At 40.7% G+C, this 26,067-nt stretch overlaps 1 protein-coding gene across 1 annotated transcript in view; it reads left to right on the top strand.

The window, feature by feature from the left end:
• LOC132819766 (proteasome activator complex subunit 4-like) overlaps positions 1-26,067 on the top strand; it is a 190,210-nt gene that overhangs the window by 14,564 nt on the left and 149,579 nt on the right. The window contains exons 2-4 of the mRNA XM_060831502.1: positions 5,915-6,055; positions 16,098-16,214; positions 21,186-21,230. Of these exons, the coding sequence (XP_060687485.1) occupies positions 5,915-6,055; positions 16,098-16,214; positions 21,186-21,230 (303 nt within the window). The remainder of the gene's footprint in view (positions 1-5,914; positions 6,056-16,097; positions 16,215-21,185; positions 21,231-26,067) is intronic.

The following is a 26,067-nucleotide window of genomic DNA, read 5'->3' as shown; positions in this document are numbered from 1 at the left end:
TTCCTCAACCCTTGGTTCACTTACTGATCAAGGATCTATCTATCTGTGTTAAATATTCAGAAGGACTCTGCCCCTAAAGCTCTCTGGCAAGAGTTCCAAAGATCTCGACCCTTTGCGAGATGAAATTCTTCCTCATCTCTGTTAAATTGGCACCCATTCTGGTACTATACACTCTGGTACTGGACTGTTCCATGCGTTGAAACATCAACTCTGCATTTACCTTGTCAGAATCCTATTTGTCATAATTAGATCACTTCTCACTGTAAATTCCAGTGAGTAGAGTTCCAACCTGTTTAGGTCACAGAATCCCTACAGTGTGGAAACAAGCCATTTGGCCCAACAAGTCCACACCAACACTCTGAAGAGTGTCTCGCCACCATAATCAATCCCCTCCCTGTCCCGATCTTTGTGGAACCTCACTAGTCGCAGGTCACCAACCTGAAAAAGAACCCTTTATTCCCACTTGCTGTTTCCTGTCCATTAGTCAATTCTCTGTCCACGTTTTTGTTCTTCTAGTTTTCTCCGTAACCTTCTGGTTGTGATTGTAATTGTTCCCTTCCTTTATACTCTTGATTTACAAATATTTTTTGCAAATCCTTTGCTGTTTTCAATGAGGACAAACATGTTCTATCCTTTTAACACTTTGACCGTTTCCTTATTGCCACTTATTATTAATTCCCCAAACGCATGTTCACTCATTTTCTACACGAGATGTTAGAATTTGTTTATTTGTTCTTCTTTTCATAACTACCTTTGTGAGGATTCTAATTTCTCCCTGCTTATTACATTTTAAATTTTTTTTTGCCAGTTCTGTCTAGTCTTCTGAATTATTGTTGAATCATTTTCTTTCAATTCAATACCATCTTAAACTTCCTTAGTTGGTTATGGATGCTGCATCTTTTGAGAATCTTTTGTCTTTACTCAGATTGTTTTTATTTAATGTTAGAAAATATCTCCTTAATTGTCTGGTGCTATCTTTTCACTGATATTTCCCTCATCTATAAGGGCATTGCAGAGCCCAGTGCCTAGAAAGTTCTTACAGACAATTCTCATAAATGTGTACACTGTACAGCAGTAACCAAATTTTCTAATATAGCCCCATTTTAACAGTCAATCATAGATGCCCACAAAATAAAATTGTTGCAAAGCAGCATAGTAATGTTCGCTGAATGTTCAGTTTTTTTTATACTACATACCAGTTTGAAAAATTGTTTGCAAGTGCAGGTTGAGAATCTGATGTCTCATGTTGGGAGACCAGTTGTTGTAGAAGCAAAGCATGTTGGCGTTGGCCCCTGGCAGCAGTTTGGCAGTAGAGGAATGGCTACTTGGTTCACAGTCAAAGACCAGGCTTTGAACATAAAGTGCTTCGAAATAGACATACACCATAATGTGTGCCAGTTACTGGCCATGAGTTTTCAGCCAAGCTCTTCATATACCCTGGTAACTGAAAACCTGATGAAGCATCCAGGGTCAGGAATGCATGATCTAGAGAGAGAGTGCGTGAAAGGGAGGGAGGATAAAAACATGAGATGGGCAGGGCTGTACGTCATCTGGGCATTGGCACTGGTGCAGAATGCATCCTGAGGATGGGAAACTTGTGACCCAATTGGCTGGAAGGTAAAGACGGAAGTTAGTGTTTGAAGCTATAAATTTACAATAAAACTCAAGTCTCTGAAAAGATTTTGATGCCTAATTCAAGATGTCAGTCCAGCAAGATCAAGAATAAAAAATAAAACTTTATGTAGAGTTGCAGAGAGAAAGAGCCAAGTATGGACATGATTTCCAACGAGGTAAAAGCAATGACTGCAGATGCTGGAAACCAGATTCTGGATTAGTGGTGCTGGAAGAGCACAGCAGTTCAGGCAGCATCCGAGGAGCAGTAAAATTGACATTTCGGGCAAAAGCCCTTCATCAGGAATAAAGGCACAGAGCCTGAAGCACGGAGAGATAAGCTAAAGGAGGGTGGGGGTGGGGAGAAAGTAGCATAGAGTACAATAGGTGAGTGGGGAAGGGGATGAAGGTGATAGCCGGAGGCGGGGGGAGGGTGGAGTGGATAGGTGGGAAAAAAAAATAGGCAGGTAGGACAAGTCATGGGGACAATGCTGAGGTGGAAGTTTGGAACTGTGGTGAGGTGGGGGAAGGGGAAATGAGGAAACTGTTGAAGTCCACATTGATGCCCTGGGGTTGAAGTGTTCCGAAGCGGAAGATAAGGCGTTCTTCCTCCAGGCATCTGGTGTGAGGGAGCGGCGATGAAGGAGGCCCAGGACCTCCATGTCCTCGGTACAATGGGAGGGGGAGTTGAAATGTTGGGCCACAGGGTGGTGTGGTTGATTGGTGCGGGTGTCCCGGAGATGTTCCCTAAAGCGCTCTGGTAGGAGGCGTCCAGTCTCCCCAATGTAGAGGAGACCGCATCGGAAGCAACGGATGCAATAAATGATATTGGTGGATGTGCAGGTGAAACTTTGGATGTGGAAGGCTCCTTTAGGGCATTGGATGGAAGTGAGGGAGGAGGTTGGTAGGGTGGAAGGTGAGCAACCAGGGATGTTCTGTCCTTGTTACGGTTGGAGGGGTGGGATCTGAGGGCAGAGGTGCGGGATTTGGGCGAGATGCGTTGGAGGGCATCTTTAACCACTTGGGAAGGGAATTTGCGATCTCTAAAGAAGGAGGCTATCTGGTGTGTTCTGTGGTGGAACTGGTCCCCCTGGGAGCAGATACAGCGGAGGCAGAGGAATTGGGAATACGGGATGGCATTTTTGCAAGAGGTAGGGTGGGAAGAGGTATAATCCAGGTAATGAACCATACTCTTATCTGGCTGCAATTGAAAAAGAATTTGAGGAATAAAACAAAAGCAAAAATGAAAATCAGTTGTGATTTAATGTTGAAATCTGGACCGAGGGAGGCTTGAAGAAAGCACGGGAAGAAATGAGATGATGCCAACAGCCCTACAAAGGGAGTGACAATGAATGAATGAATTGACAAGAACTGGCATTTATTCCATAATTTTACGATGATACAGGACAGTTTGTCTGGGGAGTAAGTTTGAAGGGTGAGGTGATGACTGTAGTAATGTACATACAGTTTATGTAGAAATAATTTAAAAAGGCTTTTTCTCATTTTTCTGTGGGAACTTCTACAGTCAAACACCTTTAAGGAATTTGGAGCAACATTTGAAACTTAATGGCCCAGATAGAGAATGGTAAAACCTGATGCTTGAATTTCTCAATTGCAGTAGTTTGTTTTCTTTTAAAGCAGAGAAGCTCAGAAATGAACATGTAGTAATGAGTGTTGAGGAAAAATCTGGCATAACCTTGCCTGCTTCTAGTATATGTTACCATGACCACGTGCTTCTTTGAAAATATGGTCGCATATGACTTGGAAAGAGACAGTGTGAAACATTTCAGGCATTTCCTAGTCATGGGATGGGAAGTGGCTATTAATAGCATATGTACTATAATTAGTTCATTTTCCATGACCTATTTTCCAATCCTGGATTTCTGTTTTTTTTTTGTTTCTTGTTTACCACCCCACACACGCGTCAACAAGAAACAATAAAACAGAAATCCAGGATTGGAAAATAGGTCATGGAAAATGAACTGATTATGGTACATATGCTGTTGACAGCCACTTCCCATCCCATGACTTGAGTTCAGGTTTTGTTAAAGAGTAGGTGTGAAACTAATATTCAGAGTCCAGTGCTAACTTGGAATAAACTGAAACATGAATTATTGTGCATGTCAAGCACAAGCCATCAATGAGCAAAGATTTTGTTTTTGTAATAGTGTAGAGAAATACATGATTGATTCATGTTATTGTCTCCTAAATGCCTAGTATCACTGTTTACAGTGAAAAAACGCAGGTAATTTGGCCCAACAGGTTTGTGTTGCTGTTTATACTCCACATTAGCTTTCTTCCATCATCTTACTCTTGGATTCTATTCTCCTTTGTATGGTTATTTAGCTTGTAAATGCATCTAATCTGTTTGTAAATGCATCTAATCTGTTTAGCTTGTAAATGCATCTCAATCATTCCTGTGGAGTCCAGCATTCCATTCTGTCAGCAAAGAAGTTATTCTTGAATTCTAACTGGATTTTTTAGTGACTGTTTTGTATTGATGGCTCCTCAAGCTGTTCTTGCCCACATGTGGAAGCATCTTCTGTGTCTTTCTCATAAACTCTTTCATAATGATAAAGGCCTCGCAACAGGTCAGTACTCAGATCTTCCTATTGACCGAAAAAAGCCCCAGCAAGTTCAATCATATCTGATGGGCACAGGATTTTAATTCTGGGATTATTCCCACAGCTCTTCTAATCAGGTTTTTGTCTCTTCCCACAGGAATGGTACTGATCAAAATGATGAATGATATCCTCTATGATTATGAGCATCACTCCTTGATCTATCTGCAGTCTTAGACAATACTCCGTTATTTTCTAGTTCAAAACCATCTTACCTAACTTCACTCTCAAGTATCCAATTGTAGCCAGCGAATCTGTTGTTATGGCTGCTTTTCCTGCTCTTGCATGGTTTGCTTTGAAGTTCCCCAAGGATCTAATCTTCCTTCTCCTATTTTTAATGTGCATGCAGCCTTTAGGGACACCATCTGAAAATGCAATGCCAGATTGCACATGTATCAGGCATGACCTCACCTTTTGCCTCTTATTTGACCAGTGAAATATTGGGCAAACTCAAAGCTTTTACATGAACTCTGTCTCATAATCTGTCTCTTACTGTCAACTATCTGAGTCAATTGGATTGTTCGCAATCTTAATTATTAATTTGACTCTGAACCCAACTTCATGCTCTTATCATTACTAGGACTGCTTTCTTCTACCTCCGTAACATCACCCTCTCTCACTTTCCTTCAGTCGAAATAGTGCTCAAGCCAACATCTTTGCCATTGTTCCTGCCAGACTGAGCTATTCAAATACTATCCTGGTGGCCTCCGATCTTAGGTTCTGCATGAACTTGATCCAGCCAAAGTTCTATCACTTTTATGCTACCTTGATTTAAATCCTGTCTATCACCCATGTGGTAACTTGACCTATTTTGACTCCTGGCCCAGTAATGCCTTCATCTTCCTTGTGCTTATTTTCAGGCACCTCTGAGATTTCTGTAATTGCCTCCAGTCCCAGCCTCAAAACCTTCTAATATGTATGTGCTTCTCTAAACCTGGCTCATTGAGTATCTTCAATCATTCCAACTTCCATGGGTGTGCTATCAACCTTAGACCTCAAAGCAAGGAACACCCTACTTTTGCTGCTCTTCCTTTGTACCTTGTTGCTCTTCTTTAAGATGTGCATTAAAATCACATGACCTAATTGTCCTTGTCTAACTTTTTTATAAGGCCTCTGTGAAATTCTTTAGAATGCTTTATTAGGATAGAGGCTATATCAATATAAGTTATTAACCTTGTGCATGAATCCTGTCATGGCCTCACATCCAATAACTCTCTTCCATAGTTCTCCAATTATAGCTGAAAACGTGTTGGTGGAAAAGCGCACAGGTCAGGTGGCATCCAAGGAACAGGAGATTCGACGTTTCGGGCATAAGCCCTTCTTCAGGAATGAAGATGTGCTGATGCCCGAAACCTCGATTCTCCTGTTCCTTGGATGCTGCCTGACCTGCTGTGCTTTTCCAGCAACACATTTTCAGCTCTGATCTCCAGCATCTGCAGACCTCACTTTCTCCTCCTCCAATTATAGCCCATTGTTCATCCCTGATATTTATTTCTCTTACTCTTGGCAGTCAAACCTCCAGCTGTCCATGTCCAAATATGATTATTTATATTTCAGGTTGATGAGTCCATGAATTTGTAACCCTTACAAAAATGTGATGACTGCCTAGTATTTAGTATTATTTCTAAAATTTCGTGGTTATCGATGTGGAATATTTATCAAATTTGTATTTTGTTTTCCAGATATATCCGATTATATGGAAGAAAATTCAGTAAAGAAGATCACGTTCTATTTGTTAAGCAGGTGTATGAATTGGTTGTCATGCCTAAACTTGAAATTAGCATGATGCAAGGATTCACACGATTGTTAATCAGTTTACTCAAGTAAGTTAGTTTATTTATTAAAGTTAGTTAGTTTATGTTACGAGAAGATGTGCTACTGCAAACAATTGCCAACCATTAATAAGTGCATTTAAGTTCTAAACTACTTTTCTTGTGAGTATGTTTTAGTGGACGTGTGGTAGTGAATGTTTTTCAGTCAGGTAACTGGTGCAGTGATGCTCCTCAGGAATCCGTTTGCAGTCATTACTTTTTAGGATGTCTGTGTTGAGAATGGCTGCAAATGACATTTGGGAATGGAGTAGATAGTGAAGAGTATTATTTTGGATTTCAAGGTGACAATGATTAAACATGCAGAAGCATGGCAAATGTAGTTTATGGGGAGAAATGTGAAGTTATGAACTTGGGTGGATTAATAAGAAAAGTCAGTATACTGTAAATGACACATAAATGACAATAAACAATAAAGGCATCCGATATAAGACTTGTAATCACTAATTTGGCAATTCAGAATGTGACAATGCAGATCAAGTGTAAAGACCTTCAGAAAGAGCACTGGGGAGATGTATTGGGGTTTTATCAGGGGTGAGCAACTTAATTTATCATTGGAGGCTGGAAAGTTAGGATTGTTCTTCAGGTTTAGAGATATACGAATGGACCTTTTTTTAAACTTTAGATGAAGTTTCGATATAGTATATAAATAAAAGATTGTATCTAATGCTGAACTTTCATGTTAATTTTTTTGATTTATGCACAAGGACTTGCAAATCATTCTTTCCTTCAGCTTTCTGCAGTCTTTACTTAACTACATACTCTATTCTTTCTGTCTGCATAACCTCACATTTTTCCCTTCTGCCAAATTTTCATTGACCTGTCTATATTCCTCTGTAGCTTCTTTGTATTATCCTAAGGGTGGATCCTGATTTAAGGGTGGCATGGTGATTCAGTGATTAGCACTACAGCCTCACAGTGCCAGGGACTTGGATTTGATTCTAACCTTGGTGACAGTCTGTGTGGAGTTTGCACATTCTACTCGCATCCACGTGGGTTTTCTCTGGGTGCTTTGGTTTCCTCCCACAGCCCAGAGATGGATTGGCCATGCCAAATTGTCCATCATGTTCATGGATGATCAGGCTAAGTGAATTAGTCGTGGAAAATGCAGGGTTACAGGGACAGGGTAGGGGTATCAGTCTGGGTGCAATTCTCTTTGGAGGGTTAGTAGGGATTCTATGATTCTCTCACCTTGTTTTTGCACCTATTTTTATCAGTTGAAAAATGTTTACTTCTGTCCAAGTCATGAAAATATGTTGTGAATACTTATGGCCTTAGCACTGATTCCTGTGACATTTACTAGTTGCAGGTTGTCCTGAAAATTCCCACTGATCCTAATTCTGACTTTTGTTAGTTAGCCAATCCGCTTTCAAGTTAATATACTATTTTGATACCAGGGGCTCTTACTTTAAGTAACCTTAGGTATTCAATAAACCTATTTCACATAAGTGTATTGCATCCAGTGCTTCCCCTTTATTTCCTCTGCTTGTTACCACCACAAAGAACTGTAATAAATTCGTCAGGCATGATTTCTCCTTCACGAGGCTGCTCTGACTCTGCTTGATTAAATTGTGTGTTGCTAAACGCTCTTCTATTTCGTACTTCATGACTAACATTTTCCTAATGACAGATGTTAAGCTAATTGGCCTATAGTTACCTATTCTTTGGCTCCCACTCTTTTTGAAAAGGGGTGTTATGTGGGTAGTTATACAATCCTCTTGGACATTTCCAGAATCTAAGGATTCTTGGAAGAACAATATCAGTGTGTCTACAATTTTTGTAGCAACTTTTTAAAAAAATTCCTAGGATGCAGCCCATCAGGTCCAGAGGACCTTTCACCCCATTAGTTTTTCTTGTGCTTTTCTTTTCTCTGGTGATAATTATTTTAATGTTACAATTTCTGTGCTTGCTTTTATGTGGGGCTGGAAGCAATCTGGGATTACTACTCTTGAGGTCCTGATTGCCAATTTTGTACCAAGCTCCTTAAATTCTGACTGCAGGACCTTTATTACCTTTCCACCCCATGTATTGGTACCAATATGGGCCATGATCTTTGGCTGTTCACTGCACGCATTCTTGCTTGCTTATGTACGTGCTCTCACACTGATCTACGGCTGTCTCTGACATGCCCCAGAAACACCTTGTGTTTTCCCTGAGTTAGTGAATCTCATCACTATAGCTGCCCCACTTAGTCCTTCGTAGTGCTGGACCACACATGGTGCCATGGCTCACCTTCCTCTGTATCCAGAATGTAAAGCCAGTTAGTGAGTGAGACATCTAATTTGGATAATCTATTTGTCTACATGCCTCTAATCTGCAATATGACCATCTCTGAATGGGCTATCTATATTATTTTCTGTCTCATGGATGCACCAGCCACCATTGAAACCTGGAAATTAAGTTTGTGCAACCAGTGGCAATTCCTGCTTACGTGCTTGTCTAGTCCCATGACTGTCTGTCTGTCAAGATAATTCTTTCAATTTCTGTCTTGATTGTGGTCATTTATATTTCCGTATCTGATGTTCCATGGTCTATCTCATATACATTGCTTTTTAGTTTACATCTTATTTTATAAAAGGAAAGCAAACTGGGAATCCAAGATGGTGGCGACCCAGCAAGTCTGAGTCTGTAGTGATCTGGAGAAAGTGAGGACTGCAGATGCTGGGGATCAGAGCTTGAAAATGTGTTGCTGGAAAAGCGCAGCAGGTCAGGCAGCATCAAAGGAGAAGGAGAATCGACGTTTCTGGCAAAAGTCCTTCTTCAGGAAGAAGGGCGTTTGCCAGAAATGTCGATTCTCCTTCTCCTTTGATGCTGCCTGATCTGCTCCGCTTTTCCAGCAACACATTTTTAAGCTCTGTAGTGCTCTGCCCAAGACTCGGGCAAAATGGGCTGCTGCCTCCACTACACCTATCAAATCATTTAAAATAGCTTTTATTTAATACAGCTAATTATTTTGCACCAAACTTGAGCAGTTTAGTGCCCCATTAAAATGACTAAAGGAAAGAATGCTCGCAGCAGACAGGAACCCCTTCCCCACCCTCCCCAGCTACAGCAGAGGCGTCTGCAGCCACCCCGGGGTACTTACCTACGGTGGCGAGCCTTGTTGCAGTGATTTCTAAGCTTGAAGTGAAGATCGACGTCTTCATAGAAGAGTCCAGGAGCAGATGGGAATTGTTGTCAGTTACGCTGCAGAAGCATGACCAAGACATAGAAAAGATCGAACATCGAGTTGGAGGGACGGAGCTAAAGACTGCAATCTGAGGCTGCTGCAGAATCGGCTGTGGGTCCGGTCCAGATTCTTAAACAGCGAGTCTGGGCCTTAGAAGATCACCTCGAGGTCGTCGAAAAAATATTCTTTTGCTGGGTCTTCCCAAATGGAAAGAGAAAGGCCAGCTTATAACGTGTTTGGAGCAGTGGCTTCCGCAGTTGTTGAATCTGGAGGCTGGATCAAGCCAGGTAAGGGTAGAATGGGCCCACTGGGTTGCAATACACAGGTCCGGCTTGGACCAGCGCCCCCGCCCGGTCTTGTAGCACTGCAGCCAGAACAAGGAGAAGCAGATGCTCCTAGAAGCTGCCAGAAGTCTTGGGAAAGATTCCCAAGCCATGACTTACAAAAGATTCAAGATTATGCTGTTTCAGGACTGTTCCCCAGCTCTGGTCCAAAAGAGGAGGGCGTTTGAGGAAATGAAGAAGCGTTTAAGGGATTTAAACATTCAGTACTCCCTGCGCTACCCAGCGATGCTATGTTTTAGCCACGAAGGGTCCGTGTATAACTTCGGAGCGCTGGAGAAGGCCAAAGAATTTTTGGACTCTCTTAGATAAATTGTGAGAGTTAACTCGTATGGTGAATGATGTTGTTCTGCCCTTCTTCCCCAGTTCACCCTTTTTTCTCTTTTATTATTTTATTGCTGAATATTATCTCTGGGGGGGTAGGGAGGGGTGCTTATTTCTTCTCCACTCTGCGATTTTCCCCTTTTTCAAAAAAAAATATAGGCCAGGTGGTCTAGTCGATTTGGGTGAGGAGGGGTCTCTACCTTGTCTTATTTTTTCTTTCTTTTTAAAGAGGGGCTGTTTCCCCCTGTTATTTTGTATTACTATACTTAATTGTTATCTGCTGAGACTGTAATTTTTTTAGTTTTATGTGTTGAAGTATGATATTAACATCACTAAATATATCCAGGTGATGGTGGGGGGTGGGGGCGGTAGGGTACTCACTGAACTTTAGCTTTGTAGTACATTTGTAGTCGATTAAATGGTGCACCTGGAATGTCAAGGGAGGTAATTCACCAATCAACAGGAAGAAAATATTATCAAACCTCCAAAAAGAAAGGGTTGATATAGCTCTCCTACAGGCGACACATTTATTGGATAAAGAACATTTGAAATTACGACAAGGTGGATTTGATCAGGCCTTCTTTTCTTCCGTCAGCTCAAAAAGTAGGGGAGTAGTCATTCTTATTCAGAAGAATTTCCCTTTCAAAATCCTAAGTCAGATCAAAGAAGAATCTGGACGATATATACTAATTAAAACCCTTATAAACGGAGAGGAATATGGGATTTTAAATCTGTATTATCCCCCGGCGCATCCTTCCAAATTTATAAGGAAAGCCTTCTCCAAACTGACGGCTCTTGGTGCTCGTCATACAATTATATACAATTTAATTGCATATTGGACCCGGATATAGACAGGATACCCAAGAGTACTGCGGGTGTGTCCCCCAGATCCAGACAATTGGCGGATTTCAATTAAGAATTAGGATTAATAGACGTGTGGAGGTGCCACCCGCAAGGCAGAAATTTCTCTTTTTACTCTAATCCACATAAATGTCACACTAGAATTGACATTTTTTTTGTCCTCTCGACGACTTAAAATTCAATATCATCCTGTAAAGTAGTTAATGTAATTTCTGATCACGTTGCTGCGTATATGGAAATCAAGGCTAGGAACAATGAGGCATCCCCCCCGACATTGGCATGTGGATTCCTTCTTAATGAAGGACAATAAATTTGTAAAATATTTTTCTCAAGAATTTAAAACTTTCTTGGAAATTAATTCAGGTATGGCTAGTGATCCATCAATGATGTGGAAGACTATCGAGGTCTGATCATTTCATACTTGGTGACCCAGAAAAAATTAAAGGGAGAATGACAGCGTCTACTTGAGGCTCGCTTAAAAGTAGCTGAAACAGCATCCGTTGACAGACATTCTATTGGCAAAGCACAAAGTATTACGGCCCTTAGGACAGCTCTGAATATTGCGCTCACCCAAATGGCAAAGAGGAAAATACTATTTGCAAAACAAAGATGATATGAATTTGGCGATAAACCTGATAGATACTTAGCATTTCTCGCAAGGTAAAAAAAGGCCATGGCTATCAGGGAAAGTGCTGGTACTCTGACTCACGATCACAAAAGGATCAACACAATCTTCAGAAAGTTTTATTTTGATTTATATAAATCGCAGGATTGTGAAGATAGAGCCAGGAGGATGCAGTATGTTTTTAAAAGCCTGGCCTTTCCCGATTTAACCCCAGAACAGGTATTGGTCCTGAATGCTCCCTTAACAACTCAGGAAATACTGGATGCAATCAGGCAACTTCAGAGTGGTAAGGCACCTAGCCCAGATGGCTTTCAGGTTGAATTTTACAAAGAGTTTACAGGTGTATTTGCTGACCCATTTATGGACATGTATAACTACTCATATAGTCGGGGCTGCCTCCCACCTTCGCTGAAAGAGGCGAATATCTCCCTTATTCTCAAAAGTAAGGGATCCAGAAGATTGTGCATCATACAGACCAATATCCTTGCTAAACTTAGATCTTAAAATTCTTTCTAAAACATTGGCATTGAGGCTAAAGAGGCTACTGCCATATATCATAAAAGAGGACTAGATGGGGTTTATCAAGGGCCATAGATCATCTAATAATATTAGAAGGGTCTTGAGTGTGATTCAAATCTGTCATCAGGAAAAAAATACCAGGAATAGTAGTCTCATTGGATGCGGAGAAGGCATTCGACAGGGTTGAATAGTCCTACCTGTTCAATACATTGGAAAGGTTTGGCGTTGGAAAGGTATTTGTCAAATGGGTCTCAACAATGTATAATGATCCCAAAGCAGTTGTGATCACCAATGGATTAGGCTCGGATAGCTTCGGCGTGGGTAGGGGCTGCCATCAGGGATGTCCTCTCTCACCGTTGCTATTCATGCTAATAATTGAGCCACTAGCGGAGGGTATACGGGCTGACTAATATAATGGCCCCGAGGGTTGGTACAGGTAAACATAATATTACCCTTTATGCAGATGATGATCTTTTTCTGAGTAGTCCTCTGATGTCCGTGTCTCGTTTAATCCAAGTTATTAATACATTTAGTGCATTTTCAGGCTACAAAATTAATTTTTCAAAATTGGAGGCCATGTTGATGGGTCCCACTTATTGGACGGATTCCATTTCCCCTTTCGGTGGTCTCTGCAGGGTATCTTATACTTAGGCATTTTTATCACCCCAATATTTGGCCAGCTATACAAGGCCAATTTTGTGCATCTATTGGAAAGGATGAGGCAGGACCTTCCCATTTCCTAGCTAGGCAGAATAGCCCTAATTTAAAATGAATGTCTTGCCCCGTGTCTTATACGCTATGAGAATGCTCCCGGTGATGCTGCCGAGGCCGATACTGGTTGGCTGGGTTCTTTCATCTGGAATCATAGACGGCCCTTCATTAAATTAAGGAAGCTACAGCCTCCACAGGCAAGGGGAGGGCTGGATTTTCCAGACTTTAGGAAGTATCAGTTAAGTTCCTTGTTAAGCTACATAGCCGATTGGGTCTTGTATGACCCGCAATCAATCTGGCTGGACATTGAGGCTTCTCAAGTAAAGTGCCCTCCTTATTAACCTCTTATTTTTAGATAAGATGAAAATCATTACGGACCACTGTAAAAATCCTATAGTACTAAATACAATTAAAGTTTGGAATATAATGTGGAAAAACGAGGGTAACTCACGTAAAACATCCCCCTGTCCCCCTATACTCCTATAATGGGGGCATGGGGTTTTCAACCGGGGTTCACAGATGCCACATTCAAATCCTGGAGATCTAGGGGTATCTCCTGTTTGGGGGATCTGTTTGAGGAGGGGGTCCTGATGTCTTTTAAACAGTTGCATCAGAAATTTGGATCACCTAACGGAGATCACTTTCGATTCTTCCAAATTCGAGATTACGTACAGAAGAAGACTACACTATTAGATAGAAAACGTAGAGTGCTGTGGCCAGTGGGTGTACCCTCGGTCAGCACTATTTATCATTTATTACACGATGAAGTGTCGGAAGATATGGACCGTCTGCTTAGAACATGGGATCAGGATTTGGGGCTGGAAATTTATACAGAAATGTGAAATGACATTTGGAGAAAATGCCAGAAAAATCTCCATTTGTAACAGAACCCAGGCCATTCAGTTAAAGATACTTCATAGGGCCCATATGGCACCGGAACGATTGGCAAAATTTAGGGCAGGAGCATCTCCAGTGTGTCCCAAATGTAAATCAGAGGTGGGCCCTCTGACACACTGCTTATGAATATGCCGTAAGATCTGCAAATACTGGATCAAAGTAGTAAACACCCTGACAGAAATCTTGAATGAAAATTACAGTAGATCCAGTATCTCCTCTTCTGGGCTTCTTGAGCTTATCTTCTCTGGATGTGCATGGGAGGAAATTATTTTCCATTTTGTCCTGTGCAAGGAAAAATATCTGAGTAAACTGGGTGGCTGAGGGCCCTCCAGGACTTCCGAATTGGCCCAGATTAATCATGGAATGTATTTGCCTTGACTTCCTTACAAATATGGTGCACCAGAAAACTGAATTATTCTGTAAAATATGGCAGCCCTTCTTGAATTACATAGATACCAGATATTTCAGCCATTCTATCAAGGGCTTTCATCTAGTTGAGGTAACGGTTCTGGCTGATCTGGGGCCTCTTGCGAGAGGAATCCCGCATGAATACGGGTTTTATTACAACTTGATGTTAACTCGTTCCGAGCATGTACTTCACTACTTAATTACTATGTTATCCTTTTTTTCTCTTGAGTAATATAAGATATTTGATCATACACTCTGGTTAGTTATAGGTTAGATTAGTAGTTAGTTGAGTTTTGTCTTTTTCTTTTTCTTCTCTATCTTTTCTTGTTGTTTGACAGATTTTGGCTATTATTTATTTAATATTTAATTGTATATTAGTGTTTGTACTTGTGTTTTACAAGTTTACAAACTTGTAAAAACATGTTAAATTTTCAATAAAAATATCTATTTAAAAAAAACAAACTGCTGTTTTGCAGTTCTCAGTGTTAAAGATTGTTTTGAAGTCAGCTTTAATTTGTTTCTGAAAATCTCACTAGTGATTCCTCTGTTTGTTATTCAGACATTCCAAGAACACAGTCTACATATACACAGATTTGGTAAACCTTTTATGCAGATAGGAGGTATAGCTTCTAATGATTAACTTCTTTCTCTCCTCAATTCTCTGCATTTGCAACAATGCTGTGATCTGTGTGTGTGGGAAGCTATTTTTGGCATCCTTCAGATCACATTCTAACTTGATTTTCGATTCACATTTTTAAACAAAAGTGCACAATTTACATTTTTCTTGTGGAGATGCAAATTCAAATTAAGTAGAAAGCAATGCTCTAACAATTACTGCTCCTAGTTTCCATTAAACGCATTTAATATCTGTATGACTAAAAGTTACATTCAAATCTCCACAATTATCTCCAATTGGGAGAAGCTATTTGCAACCTTTTCAAATTTGATCCTGTTTGACCTCAATTGCATCCCTGTGACTGTTACATTTAACTTGTTTATCACTTTCCTTCCATTTCTTTCTTTTTCTCCAAGTGGCTTAATGATTTTTAATCAACTATTTCTTTAATATCACTTACACGGCTGCATCTTTAAACTGTGGACTGTATTCACAGATTGATCAGGGTAACATTTCTTCAACAATATTGTGTGTCCCACCTATAATTCAAATCGCTTCAGTCTTTCAGGATCATATTCAGGGCAAGAAAGATTGCAAACGTTTTTTAAAAATGTAGAATGCTACTTCTGCATCCAGCCTGCAAAAAACAGAGGCCGTCTCGGGCTTTTCTCTGTAGATTTTTATCATATAGTGTACGATATGTATTCTACAACAAAAACAGGTTGCTGGAAAACTCAGGTTTGGAAGCATCTGTGGAGAGAAAGATAAAGACTGGAAAAGAAGGTAAAAGCTGGAAAAAGCAGAGCATGTCAAGCAGAATCAGAGGAGGGGACTGATTAAAGGTTTGGACCTGAAATGTCAACTCCTCTCCTCCTCTGCTGCTGCTTGACCGGCTGTGCTTTTTCCAACTCCACTCTTTATCCATTCTGATCTCCAGCATCTGCAGTTCTCACTATCTTCAGGTCTGTGGAGAGAAAGCAGAGTTCATGTTTTGGGTTCATCTTCAGAATTGGGTCACTGAACCCGAAATGTTAACTTGATCTTTTCTCCTCGGATGCTGCCAGACCTCCCAAGTTTTCCCAGAATTTCTGTTTTGTTTCTGGTCTCTAGGATCCGCACTACTTTTATATTTTCTTCAGTTGTTTTAGTCTTGTTTAAATTTACAATTGGTAACCCTGATTAAGGCCACCTTTTGTCATTATCCACATGATGCATATTTTGCATTTTTTAAAATAAGAGCAGATAAAATAGATAGCTGAAGGGGCTTGGGTGTGCAGTTGCTTAGAAGTGATATTCTGAGGGGAAATCTGATTTTGAAATCAGATCAACATAAAATAAGTGATACAGGCAGCACTAAGGAGAACAAAACATTTGTTGGAGAAGAATAGGTTGCCAAAACAGCAGTAGGTAAGCTGAAGAGAAACAACAAACGTGGAAAGTGCAAAAAAGTTTTTTTTTAAAAAAAAAGCAGTATGAGCAAGGTTTAAAAATTATCTTTGCAATGTATTTGTTCACGTTCAGTTATGTGTTTGTAAATTATTGTTTTTCCTGTCTATTTCACCTAGAAAAAAAGAACTCTTATCAAGAGAAGACTTGCAGCTGCCATGGAGACCATTGTATGAAATGATGGAAAGAATTTTGTACTCAAAGACAGAACACCTTGGACTAAATTGGTTTCCAAAGTAAGCGTATGTTTATGTATTGCTGCAGTATTACTGAATTAGAATTTGACTGTATTGATTTAAAAGGCATTTTATTTCTGCTATTTGGCTCCTGATTAATAAAGAGCATTTTTTGGGTAAGGGGTAATGAGGTAAGTCAAGCTTGCTTCTGGTTTTATTCTATAAGAGGTGTGGCAAAGTGAATCATTTACAATCATAATTGCACAAAGTTTTTTTTTATATTTTCTAGTTGATGACATGCAGGCTACTTTGCAATGACCAGCTAGTAAAGTGGATTTCCTTGAGTTGCGTGACTCTGATTTTACTCTTAAGCTTATACAATGCACTTCTCCTCTTCACAGAGCGCGCAACGACATGAGGATGAACAGGTTCATAACTGTTCTTGCATAACTGACAACATTGCTGCAGTTTGAGATAGATATCTGTGAGGCAGAAGTGGGGTCTCCAGCAGTTGTAGCAAGTATGTTACTGCAATTGGCTTGCAAACTAAATTGGATGTATTTTCTTAGAAGGAAAACTGTCATCCTCACTAATGGAAAACTGAGAGCAGACTCACTGAGAGACCCTAGGTACTATTCATTACCTGTTTGGTCAAGTTTGTTCCCTTCAAAGAAAGTGAAATTCTCCCCAAAGTGAGTAGACACTACCGAGTTTTAGTATACCTGTGTAGAACTGACTACTCTGTTCATTTGAAATGCTCGGGGGAATGTTGGGAATACTATCTGTTACTTGTTCTATGTGCTATAACTATAACGTAGAAAACCACTAAATTAAAAATTTTAAATACATATTTGAAATCTCAAAACACTGCCCTGAAACCCAAAAAAAAATGTATTTGACTGCATGGAAATGATAAATAGTTGGTATCTTTTTCTGAGTATAAATTGCTGACCATGATCAAAATAAGGCCCATAACAGGCACTGTGCACTCTAAAGAATCTATCTGCACAATCTATGAAATATGAAGCTAATACATTGAGGCAATCAGAACTATTCAGAACAGTGTTAACTGCATTGATTGAAGGATTATGGGAATGAACAAGAAAATGGCGTTGAGGCCATGTTGAGATCATCTGTGATGTTATTTAATGGCGAAGCGGGCTTGAGGAATAGTCTGTTCCTGCTTCTAGTTCTTGTGTTCTTAATGGAAATCCAAGGATATTGATAGTGGAAGATTTAATGGTGGTTGTGACAATGAATGTCGAGGGGTTAGATTCTATCTAGGAGACTCTGGATTAGGGGTGCTGGAATAGTACCTGTATTCCTGATGAAGGGCTTTTTCCCGAAATGTCGATTTTACTGCTCCTCGGATGCTTCCTCAACTCCTGTGCTTTTCCAGCACCACTCATCCAGAATCTGGTTTCCAACATCTGCAGTCATTGTTTTTGCCTTCTATCCAGGAGATGGTCATTTCCTCGTACTTGTGTGCAGAATGTTACTTGCCATTTGTCAGTCAAAGCTTGAATACCATTCGGGTATTATGGCATTTGGACATAGACTGCTTTGCTATCAGGCGAGCTGCAAATGGTGCAGAAAATTTTGCAGTTGTCAGTGAACGTATCCACTTCTGCAAAGGGCAGTAAGTCATTGATAGAACAGATGAAAATAGTTGGTTGGATTTGTGACACTACCAGAACTCCAGATGGCAAACTTCAAACAACCACATATATCTTGCTTTTTTTGGGTGTCTGATTGACTCTAGTTTTGCTTGGGCTCTTTGATACCAAAAATCAGTCAAATGAGGCAATGACGTTAAGGTTAGCTGTTCTTGTCTTTTCTCCATATTTGAAGCAAAGCTATGTAGAATTTAGGAGCTAAGTAGCCTTGCCAGAACACAAACTGAGTATCAGTGAGCAGGGTATTGCTATGCAGGTACTGCTTGATAGCACTGTTGATGATCCCTTCTGATGCTTTACTGATAACGAGAGTAGACTGTTGAATCAGTATTGTTAGAAATGCACGTAGTGCTGGAGAAGTTGGCAGGTCTTGCAGCATCTGCAGTGTTTCTCCAGCACTTTGTTTTTCAGATCTGCAGTATCCCCAGTTCTTTGTTTTTGTCCTGTTTTTCGTGTATAGACATACCTGGGTAATTTTTCACATTGTTGTGTAATGCCAGTGTTGTAATTGTACTAGAACAGCTTGGCTCGGTACTTGGTAAGCTCTAGAGCACAAGTCTTGAGTACTATCACTGGAACGTTGAGAGCTTGTAGCTTTGGTAGTACACAGTAGCTTCACCTGTTTCTTCATACCACAGTGAATAAATTGAATATTCTGTAAACTGCATGCTTGATGCTGGAGACCTATGGAGAAGGATGAGATGGATTGTTCACTCAGCAATTCAGGCTGCAGATTGTTGCAAATGCTTCAGTTTTGTCTTTTCACTGTGCTGGGTTCCTCACTCTTGGAGTATAGAGATGTGTGTGAATCCTTCTCCAGTGAATTTTTTAATTGTTTACCATTCATGATTGGATCTGGCAAGATTGCAGTGCTTTGATCTGTTGATTGTGAAATCATTTAGTCTTGTCTATCATTTACTGGCTTTTGCTATTTGGCACACAAGCAGTCATCTGCAAAACCAAAGAGTAGTCATGGAACTCAATACATTAACTTTGTTTCTGTATTCACACATGCTGCCAGACCTCTTGGATTTTTTCAGCATTCTGTCTTTATTTCAGATTTCTAGCATCTGCAGGATTTTATTTCTTTTTTTCCAAATTTATCAGGTTGGCACCTTATTTTTTAGGTGTGTTTGGTGCTGCTCCTTTCATGCCCTCTTGGAGTCTTGATTTAACTCATTCATTCTTTTAACCTGCGTGTAAAATATAGGCCCCATCTAATTAATTCCACCAACATAAACCAGTTATTGCAGAAAACATGTCAAGAGAGCCTTCCTTTTGCTCCCGATAGCGCAGTGTCCACCTTCAGATAAGCTGCATATTCTGCTGCATGTTTTGGCGCCTCAAAATTTGACCATCCTATGGGCGCTCTCCATAAAGGCCCATGTATTATGAAATTATTTATCAACCTGTTCTCATTACCCAAGTCAGAAATCAAAATAACCTGTTCCGTAGTTGATTCTTCAACATTCTAATTGGACACAATAAAACTATCATGTAGATATCCCTCCAAATTTGGATTCCCTGGACTACATGAACATTAAAGCGTTCCATGATCACTATATTTCCCTTATTATATGTGCTACTAATTTCCTGATTCATACTTTTTTTTCTGCACGTTGATTATTATTATAGAATCAATAAATGGCTCACATCAAAGATTTGTGTACTTGCTTCTTCTTGCCTTCACCTAAACTGATTCTCTTGTTTTTCGATACAAAGATCTTTTCCTTTGTCTGTTATCCAATTGTTTATCATCAGGATTGCTCTTCCTCTCAACTTTTATAAGCGAGGGGCAAAAATAAATTTTATCAGAATATTTATTTTCCAATCTTGATCATTTTGCAACCCCATTTCCTTAATGTCTAAGAGATCAAATCTGTTCAAACTTTGCTGTTGAATGTTGTCATTGCATTTCTTAATTAATTGCAAGTGTACTAAAGATTACTTTGAACTTGTTTACTTTCCATGATGAATTTCTTTGGCAACAATTTGATAACTGACATCAAATTCAATTAGCACAATCTTTTGTGACAAATCTTCAGTTTTTTTCCCCTTGATAGTTGCAAAATTGTTGTTACTTATGTGCAGTGCGATCTATTCTCAATGGTGCTGTTTAAACTGATTTTGCTTTACTATTCATCTCAAGTATACTTTTAAAAATACATAAGCTGAGGTGAGAAATGACTGTGTGAGCACCACTTAAATGTCAAAGGCTGTCATGTACTCATATTGAGTGCTAATATGGCAGTGTTTCTAATCTATTGATTTTCTGTGCCCTGTCTGACCTATTTCTCTTTATTATTCAGTTCATTCCGACAAGGCTTCTCTTCCCCTAAATCGTGTGTGCTTAGTGTTTTGCATAGGTGGTAAGGAAGATATTTATATGTTTGCCCGATCAATAATGCATGTTTTTATAAATGTGGTGCTTATCACACAGATGTAACATTTTTACTAAAATGCATCTTTTTGTTGTGCATCATTTGTTTAAAAACAAAATGATAACATTACACCACTATTGAGAACATTGCACTGCATTTAAATTTCTGTTTGAGATGGTTTGGGGTTGCTATTTGCATAAATGCCATATATGCAATACTAATAGTGTAGTGGAGTACCGTTGTGAAGAACTGTTAAAAGCATCTTACATAGATTAAAATATTTGGTTAAATGTAACAGAAATAAAGTGCAAAATCATCTATTTGCATATGTGCAGTCATGTGATTTTTTTTTGTTTCTCTTGTCATATTCAAGGCCACGACCAGAAAACTGCATTTGTTTGTTATTGGAGTGATATTTCACAAGAAACTAGAGTGTGAATTAACATCCAATTATAGCTGCATTGTTCAAGATGTTTTGATATGAAATTTTCGAGACATTTATTTGAACTTTCATCTTTTGTTTTAACTTTTTTAACTTGTGAAGCAAATTCTCTCTTCATGCATTTAGAAAAGAAATTTGCTCCATACTTGCTTTGGCAGTTTTTTTTGTCATTTATTTTGACATTTGTAGTTCCGAACATCAGGAGAAGATAAAATGAAGCAGGGAATGACTTTTCAAACTAAACTATAAAGAAACACAAACGGAGTATATAAGTTGGTATGAATGTATAATCCTGTTGGTTTGTGTTAGAGCGTCCTTTGCATTCTAAGTAGAGTTGTATCTTAAATTGAATGCTTAACAATGTCTGCTATGTTAATTTATGTGCAAGTAGTAGCTGTAGTTATGAAGAGGTAGCTGGGGAAGTAGTAACTGATTTTTAATTGTTTTCAGATTTCATATACAACATAAGCTACTGATGAACTGTTTTGAATATTGCAGAGGCTTGAAATATTAATTCTGTTTCTCTCTCAAGCTCCATAGAAAATGTATTGAAGACACTGGTGAAGTGCTGTCGACCGTAAGTGCAGAGTTTCTTACAATATTGCCAATGTATTTTAAATGTCTGTTTTAATTTCCTCCTTTTGCCGTTTGAGTTACGACAGCTGTCTGTTTATTCCTCTCCATATCAGTAGTTAAAGAATGTTTACAATTCAATACTTAAGACTTTTTGATTTTCATGAGCTGAGCACATAGGTGGATTCAGGCTGTTTTTGTAAGAATATTTAGCTAAACAGGACTTGAGGAAGAATTTCAGTAAACGTCGTTGGAGCTTGGAGAGTGCAGTTTATAAAAAGGGCAACCAGGTTAAAGAGGAATCATACTTAAATCTTGAATTGCTAATATCCAGAAGTTTAATACTTCAATACCTGTTAGACTGCCACATTTCCATCCATATCTCAAAAAATTTGGAATAGAAAGTACATTCAAAGTAATCCTAGTTTTGAGGGTAGGCTAGGATCTATTCCAGTTGATCGGATTGGGTTGTGAGACTTGCCTCTTCGCTTTCATTTTAAATATCCTTTTTCTATCATTATCCAATTATAACCAGTATTTCATTTGTAGCTGCTTCTCTTCTTGCTCTCACTTTTGTGGGCGGCACGGTGGCACAGTGGTTAGCACTGCTGCCTCACAGCGCCTGGAGACCCGGGTTCAATTCCCGACTCAGGCGACTGACTGTGTGGAGTTTGCACGTTCTCCCCGTGTCTGCGTGGGTTTCCTCCAGGTGCTCCGGTTTCCTCCCACAGTCCAAAGATGTGCGGGTCAGGTGAATTGGCCATTCTAAATTGCCCATAGTGGTAAGGGGTAAATGTAGGGGTATGGGTGGGTTGCGCTTCGGCGGGTCGGTGTGGACTTGTTGGGCTGAAAGGCCTGTTTCCACACTGTAATCTAATCTAATCTATTGCTTATATATTCCACAGCAGAATTTATCCTTGGTAATGTCACCACCACCAACCCTCATTCCCATCATTTCCCTTCCAGATATGGCCCAGATATTTTGATGGACAGATAATTGTTTCTGAAGCAAAGATTGGAGGTGTGAGTAGGAACCCTGTGGAGTCCTCATTGTAATAGACTCTGAAGGATGTGCCTGTGAAATAGGGAAATTGCCCAGCAAAATTTCTATGTCTGAAACCCTACAAAAGTATATATTTAAGAAATTGAAGAATCCTGCTGCACTTCAGAAAATACTTAACAAATTGCACCTCCCTCCGATGCCTTAGATGCCCAGACCCTGACTTAGTGCAGACCTACTTACCGCATTTTGCACAGTTGCTAATGCCACCTATTTCACCTCTAACATCAGAACCTTTTTTGCTTCAACTCATTGACTGCTGAAACTCATCCATGCTTTTATAAAACCAGTCATACAGCTTGGAAATAGAGCCTTCAGTCTAACCAATCCATGCCAAATGTGCTTCCAAACTAAAGTCTCACTTGTCTGCATTTGGTCCATATCCCTCCAAACCTTTCCTGTTCATGAACTTATCCAAATATCTTGAAAAATTTGTTACTGAACCAACATCCTAATGACTCTTTTCTGAACCGTCTCAAGTTTAATAATACACTTCCTATAGCAGGGTGACCAGAACTGCGCATACTACTTCAGAGGCCTCACCAAATCCTGTGCAACCTCAACATGGTATATCAACTCTCTTGACTCAAAGGTCTGAGTAATGAAGATGTGTGTTTAAGGGCTTGATAAAGGGCTTATGCTCCTACTCCTCGGATGTTGTCTGACCTGCTGTGTTTTCCAGCACCACACTCTTGACTATAATCTCTGAATCCAAGGTGGAAGACTGGAAAAATGTCTGGCTGTAACAGCTACTACTTTTTTGAGGTATTTTAGGTGTTGGTGGTGATTTCCTCAAATTCCAGGAGCAGCAATTACTGTCTTATATGCTGTTGCATTGTTTTGGAAATTTGGAGGAAAAGAAGTCAAAACAACAGCACTTTTGAAAAGGAGAGGAATAGACAAAGGAAGCACATGACATCAGTGCAGGAGACAGAAAGAAACCCACACTGCTAACTGACAGAGCTTTCAAACTACACAGTTACTGCCTTTGCTGTTTGAATTCATGTATGGCTGGACATAGAAGTGCATCTGGGAAAATGAGCAAACAGTGAAATTCATAACAAATTTTGGAGGAACCTGTTTGGGAGAGGTCACAGCACAGAAACAGATAAGTAGATATTTTAAGTGTGGCCTTACAGTAAGTCTGCAGTAGTGGGTTCTTTGTTGATTGTTTTATTGAGTTATGTATTTTGATTAAACTTAATATAAGCTATAGCTATTGATTTAACCTGTTTTGTAGAGGAACAAGACAGTGGTATTTTCTGGGTCTGTGGATTAAAAGAAGCAAAAATGGCCTTCAGTAGAGTGATATGCTCTTCCTGTTCGATGTGGGAGTTTAGGGAGAGTTTACGGGTTACAGAGGATTATATCTGCAATAAATGCCGTTGGTTGCAAATCTGTCTATCGGATTGAATGGATCAGTTGGAGAGGTAGTTAGAGGCAATGAGGAATTTACAAGAGCAAGGGGATGTGATGGATGGCAGTTATAGGAAGGAGGGAAGGTCGCAAATACAGTCATGTAGATGGGTAAACTCCAGGAATGGCTATCCCCATTTCAAACGAGTATAGTGTTTTCGAAAATGTAGAAGGTGATGGATTCTCAGGGGAACGTATCATGAACAGCCTAGTTTCTGGTATCGAGACAGGCTCTAATGCAATGAGGGGTATGTCAGCTTCCAAGAGATCAAATTGTGTTAAGGGACTGTCTAGTCCGAGTTGCAGACGGACATTTCTGTGGCCAGCAGCGAAAAATCACAATGGTGTGTTGCTTCCCTGTTGCCAGGATCAAGGATGTCTTAGGGGGGGAGAGGGGCCAGCAGGAGGTCATTGTACACCTTGGAACCAATGACGTAGGAAGGAAGACTCTGAGGGGAGATTACAGAGAGTGAGGTAGGAATTCAAAAAGGAGGTCCTCAAGGGTAGTATTATCTGGAGGAGGAGGAGTGGGGTGGGGGGTGGGGGGGGGGGGGGGGGGGGGGGGGGGGAGGGGGGGGGGGGTGGGGGGGGGGGGGGGGGGGAGAGAGGGGGGAGGGGGGAGGGTGGGGGGGGGGGAGAGAGGGGGGAGGGGGGAGGGTGGGGGGGGGGGGGGGGGAGAGAGGGGGGAGGGTGGGGGGGGGGGGAGAGAGGGGGGAGGGTGGGGAGAGAGGGGGGAGGGGGGAGGGGGAGGGGGGAGGGTGGGGGGGGGGGAGAGAGGGGGGAGGGTGGGGGGGGGGAGAGAGGGGGGAGGGTGGGGGGGGGGAGAGAGGGGGGAGGGTGGGGGGAGAGAGGGGGGAGGGGGGAGGGTGGGGAGAGAGGGGGGAGGGGGGAGGGTGGGGGGGGAGAGAGGGGGGAGGGTGGGGAGAGAGGGGGGAGGGGGGAGGGTGGGGGGGGGGGAGAGAGGGGGGAGGGTGGGGGGGGGGGAGAGAGGGGGGAGGGGGGAGGGTGGGGGGGGGGGAGAGAGAGGGGGGAGGGGGGAGGAGAGAGGGGGGAGGGGGAGAGTCCAGAACTAGAGGGCATAGGTTTAGGGTGAGTGGAGAAACATATAAGAGAGACCTTAGGGGCAACTTTTTCACGCAGAGGGTGGTACAAGTGTGGAATGAACTGCCAGAGGAAGTAGTAGAGTTTAGTACAATTGCAACATTTAAAAGGCATCTGGATGGGTTTCTGAATAGGAAGAGTTTGAAGGGATATGGGCCAAGTGCTGGCAAGTGAGACTACATTGGTTTGGGATATCTGGCCGTCATGGATGAGTTGGACTGAAGGGTCTGTTCACTTTCTCCCATAAGTGTGTTTAAGGCCTCCTTAACCACCCTGTCTACCCATGAGGCAAATTTCAAACAATAATGTTCCTGAACCCGTAGATCTTTCCGTTCTACAAAACTACTCAGTCCTGCTATTAATTGGACAGGTCCTGTCCTTGTTTTATCAATACTTTGTATTAGCAAAATACAATATCTCTCATTTATCCAAATTAAGCTCCCCTTGAGCAATATCTCTGTAATCTTAGATAACCTTCTTCAATTTGCACTATACCATGGTACTTTTTGCTTTAACAGAAATTTCGGTCATGCTCATTCAGAGAGCTAGTCAGTGTAGACACAGTCTCCTGTCTCCTGCATCGTGAAATTTGGTGATTCTGCCAAGGAATCACGAGATGCAATACTAATGCTTTAATGTGGAGCTGAGATCGAAAATCGTGGTGCAGTCGTCTTGAAGGGTCAAATGACCGACTATTATTTCTCATAATTTGTAGTCATTATCTGCAGCTGGCTTAAGACTTACTTCCATATACTGTTTTGAAGTAAAATTGCTTACTGAATATATTGGTACAGTAAAAGGTTATGGTTGAGTGACAGAAGAGTGTTCTTGATATAGCTTTTCTCCGCCTTACTCTAGGCAGCATCTCAATCAAGTAGGTAAGAGAGATTCCAATGCAATGGAAAGTGTATCCAATGCGAGCTATTGGGTTCTCTGTGAATGTTCATGTTCAAACATTTACAGTCCTGTTAGTTTATGAAGTATTTTAGCAGTTTGGTTTATGAAATAGCACAGATATTTCCTGACTTCAAGCTGTTTATCCGTTCCTGAATTCTCTATGATCCATCACTGCCTTCATGCATTCATTGTTTCCCATTCGTGACTTAATTCAGCTGTTTCCCCTTCACTCCTGTTCTGCTTCAGACCACCTTTTCCATTGATCAGGATATCTACTGAATTGATAGTTTGCTGTTGAACGTAATGATTCATTATAGATATTAACTTTGCTGGAAAATGCAGGCTGACTTTGTAAAAGGTTAGTTTC

Source organism: Hemiscyllium ocellatum, chromosome 10 (genome assembly GCF_020745735.1).
Source record: "Hemiscyllium ocellatum isolate sHemOce1 chromosome 10, sHemOce1.pat.X.cur, whole genome shotgun sequence".
NCBI classification, from domain to species: Eukaryota; Metazoa; Chordata; class Chondrichthyes; order Orectolobiformes; family Hemiscylliidae; genus Hemiscyllium; species Hemiscyllium ocellatum.
The sequence above is the reverse complement of the archived record's forward strand: the minus strand, read 5'-3'. Positions and strand labels throughout refer to the sequence as shown.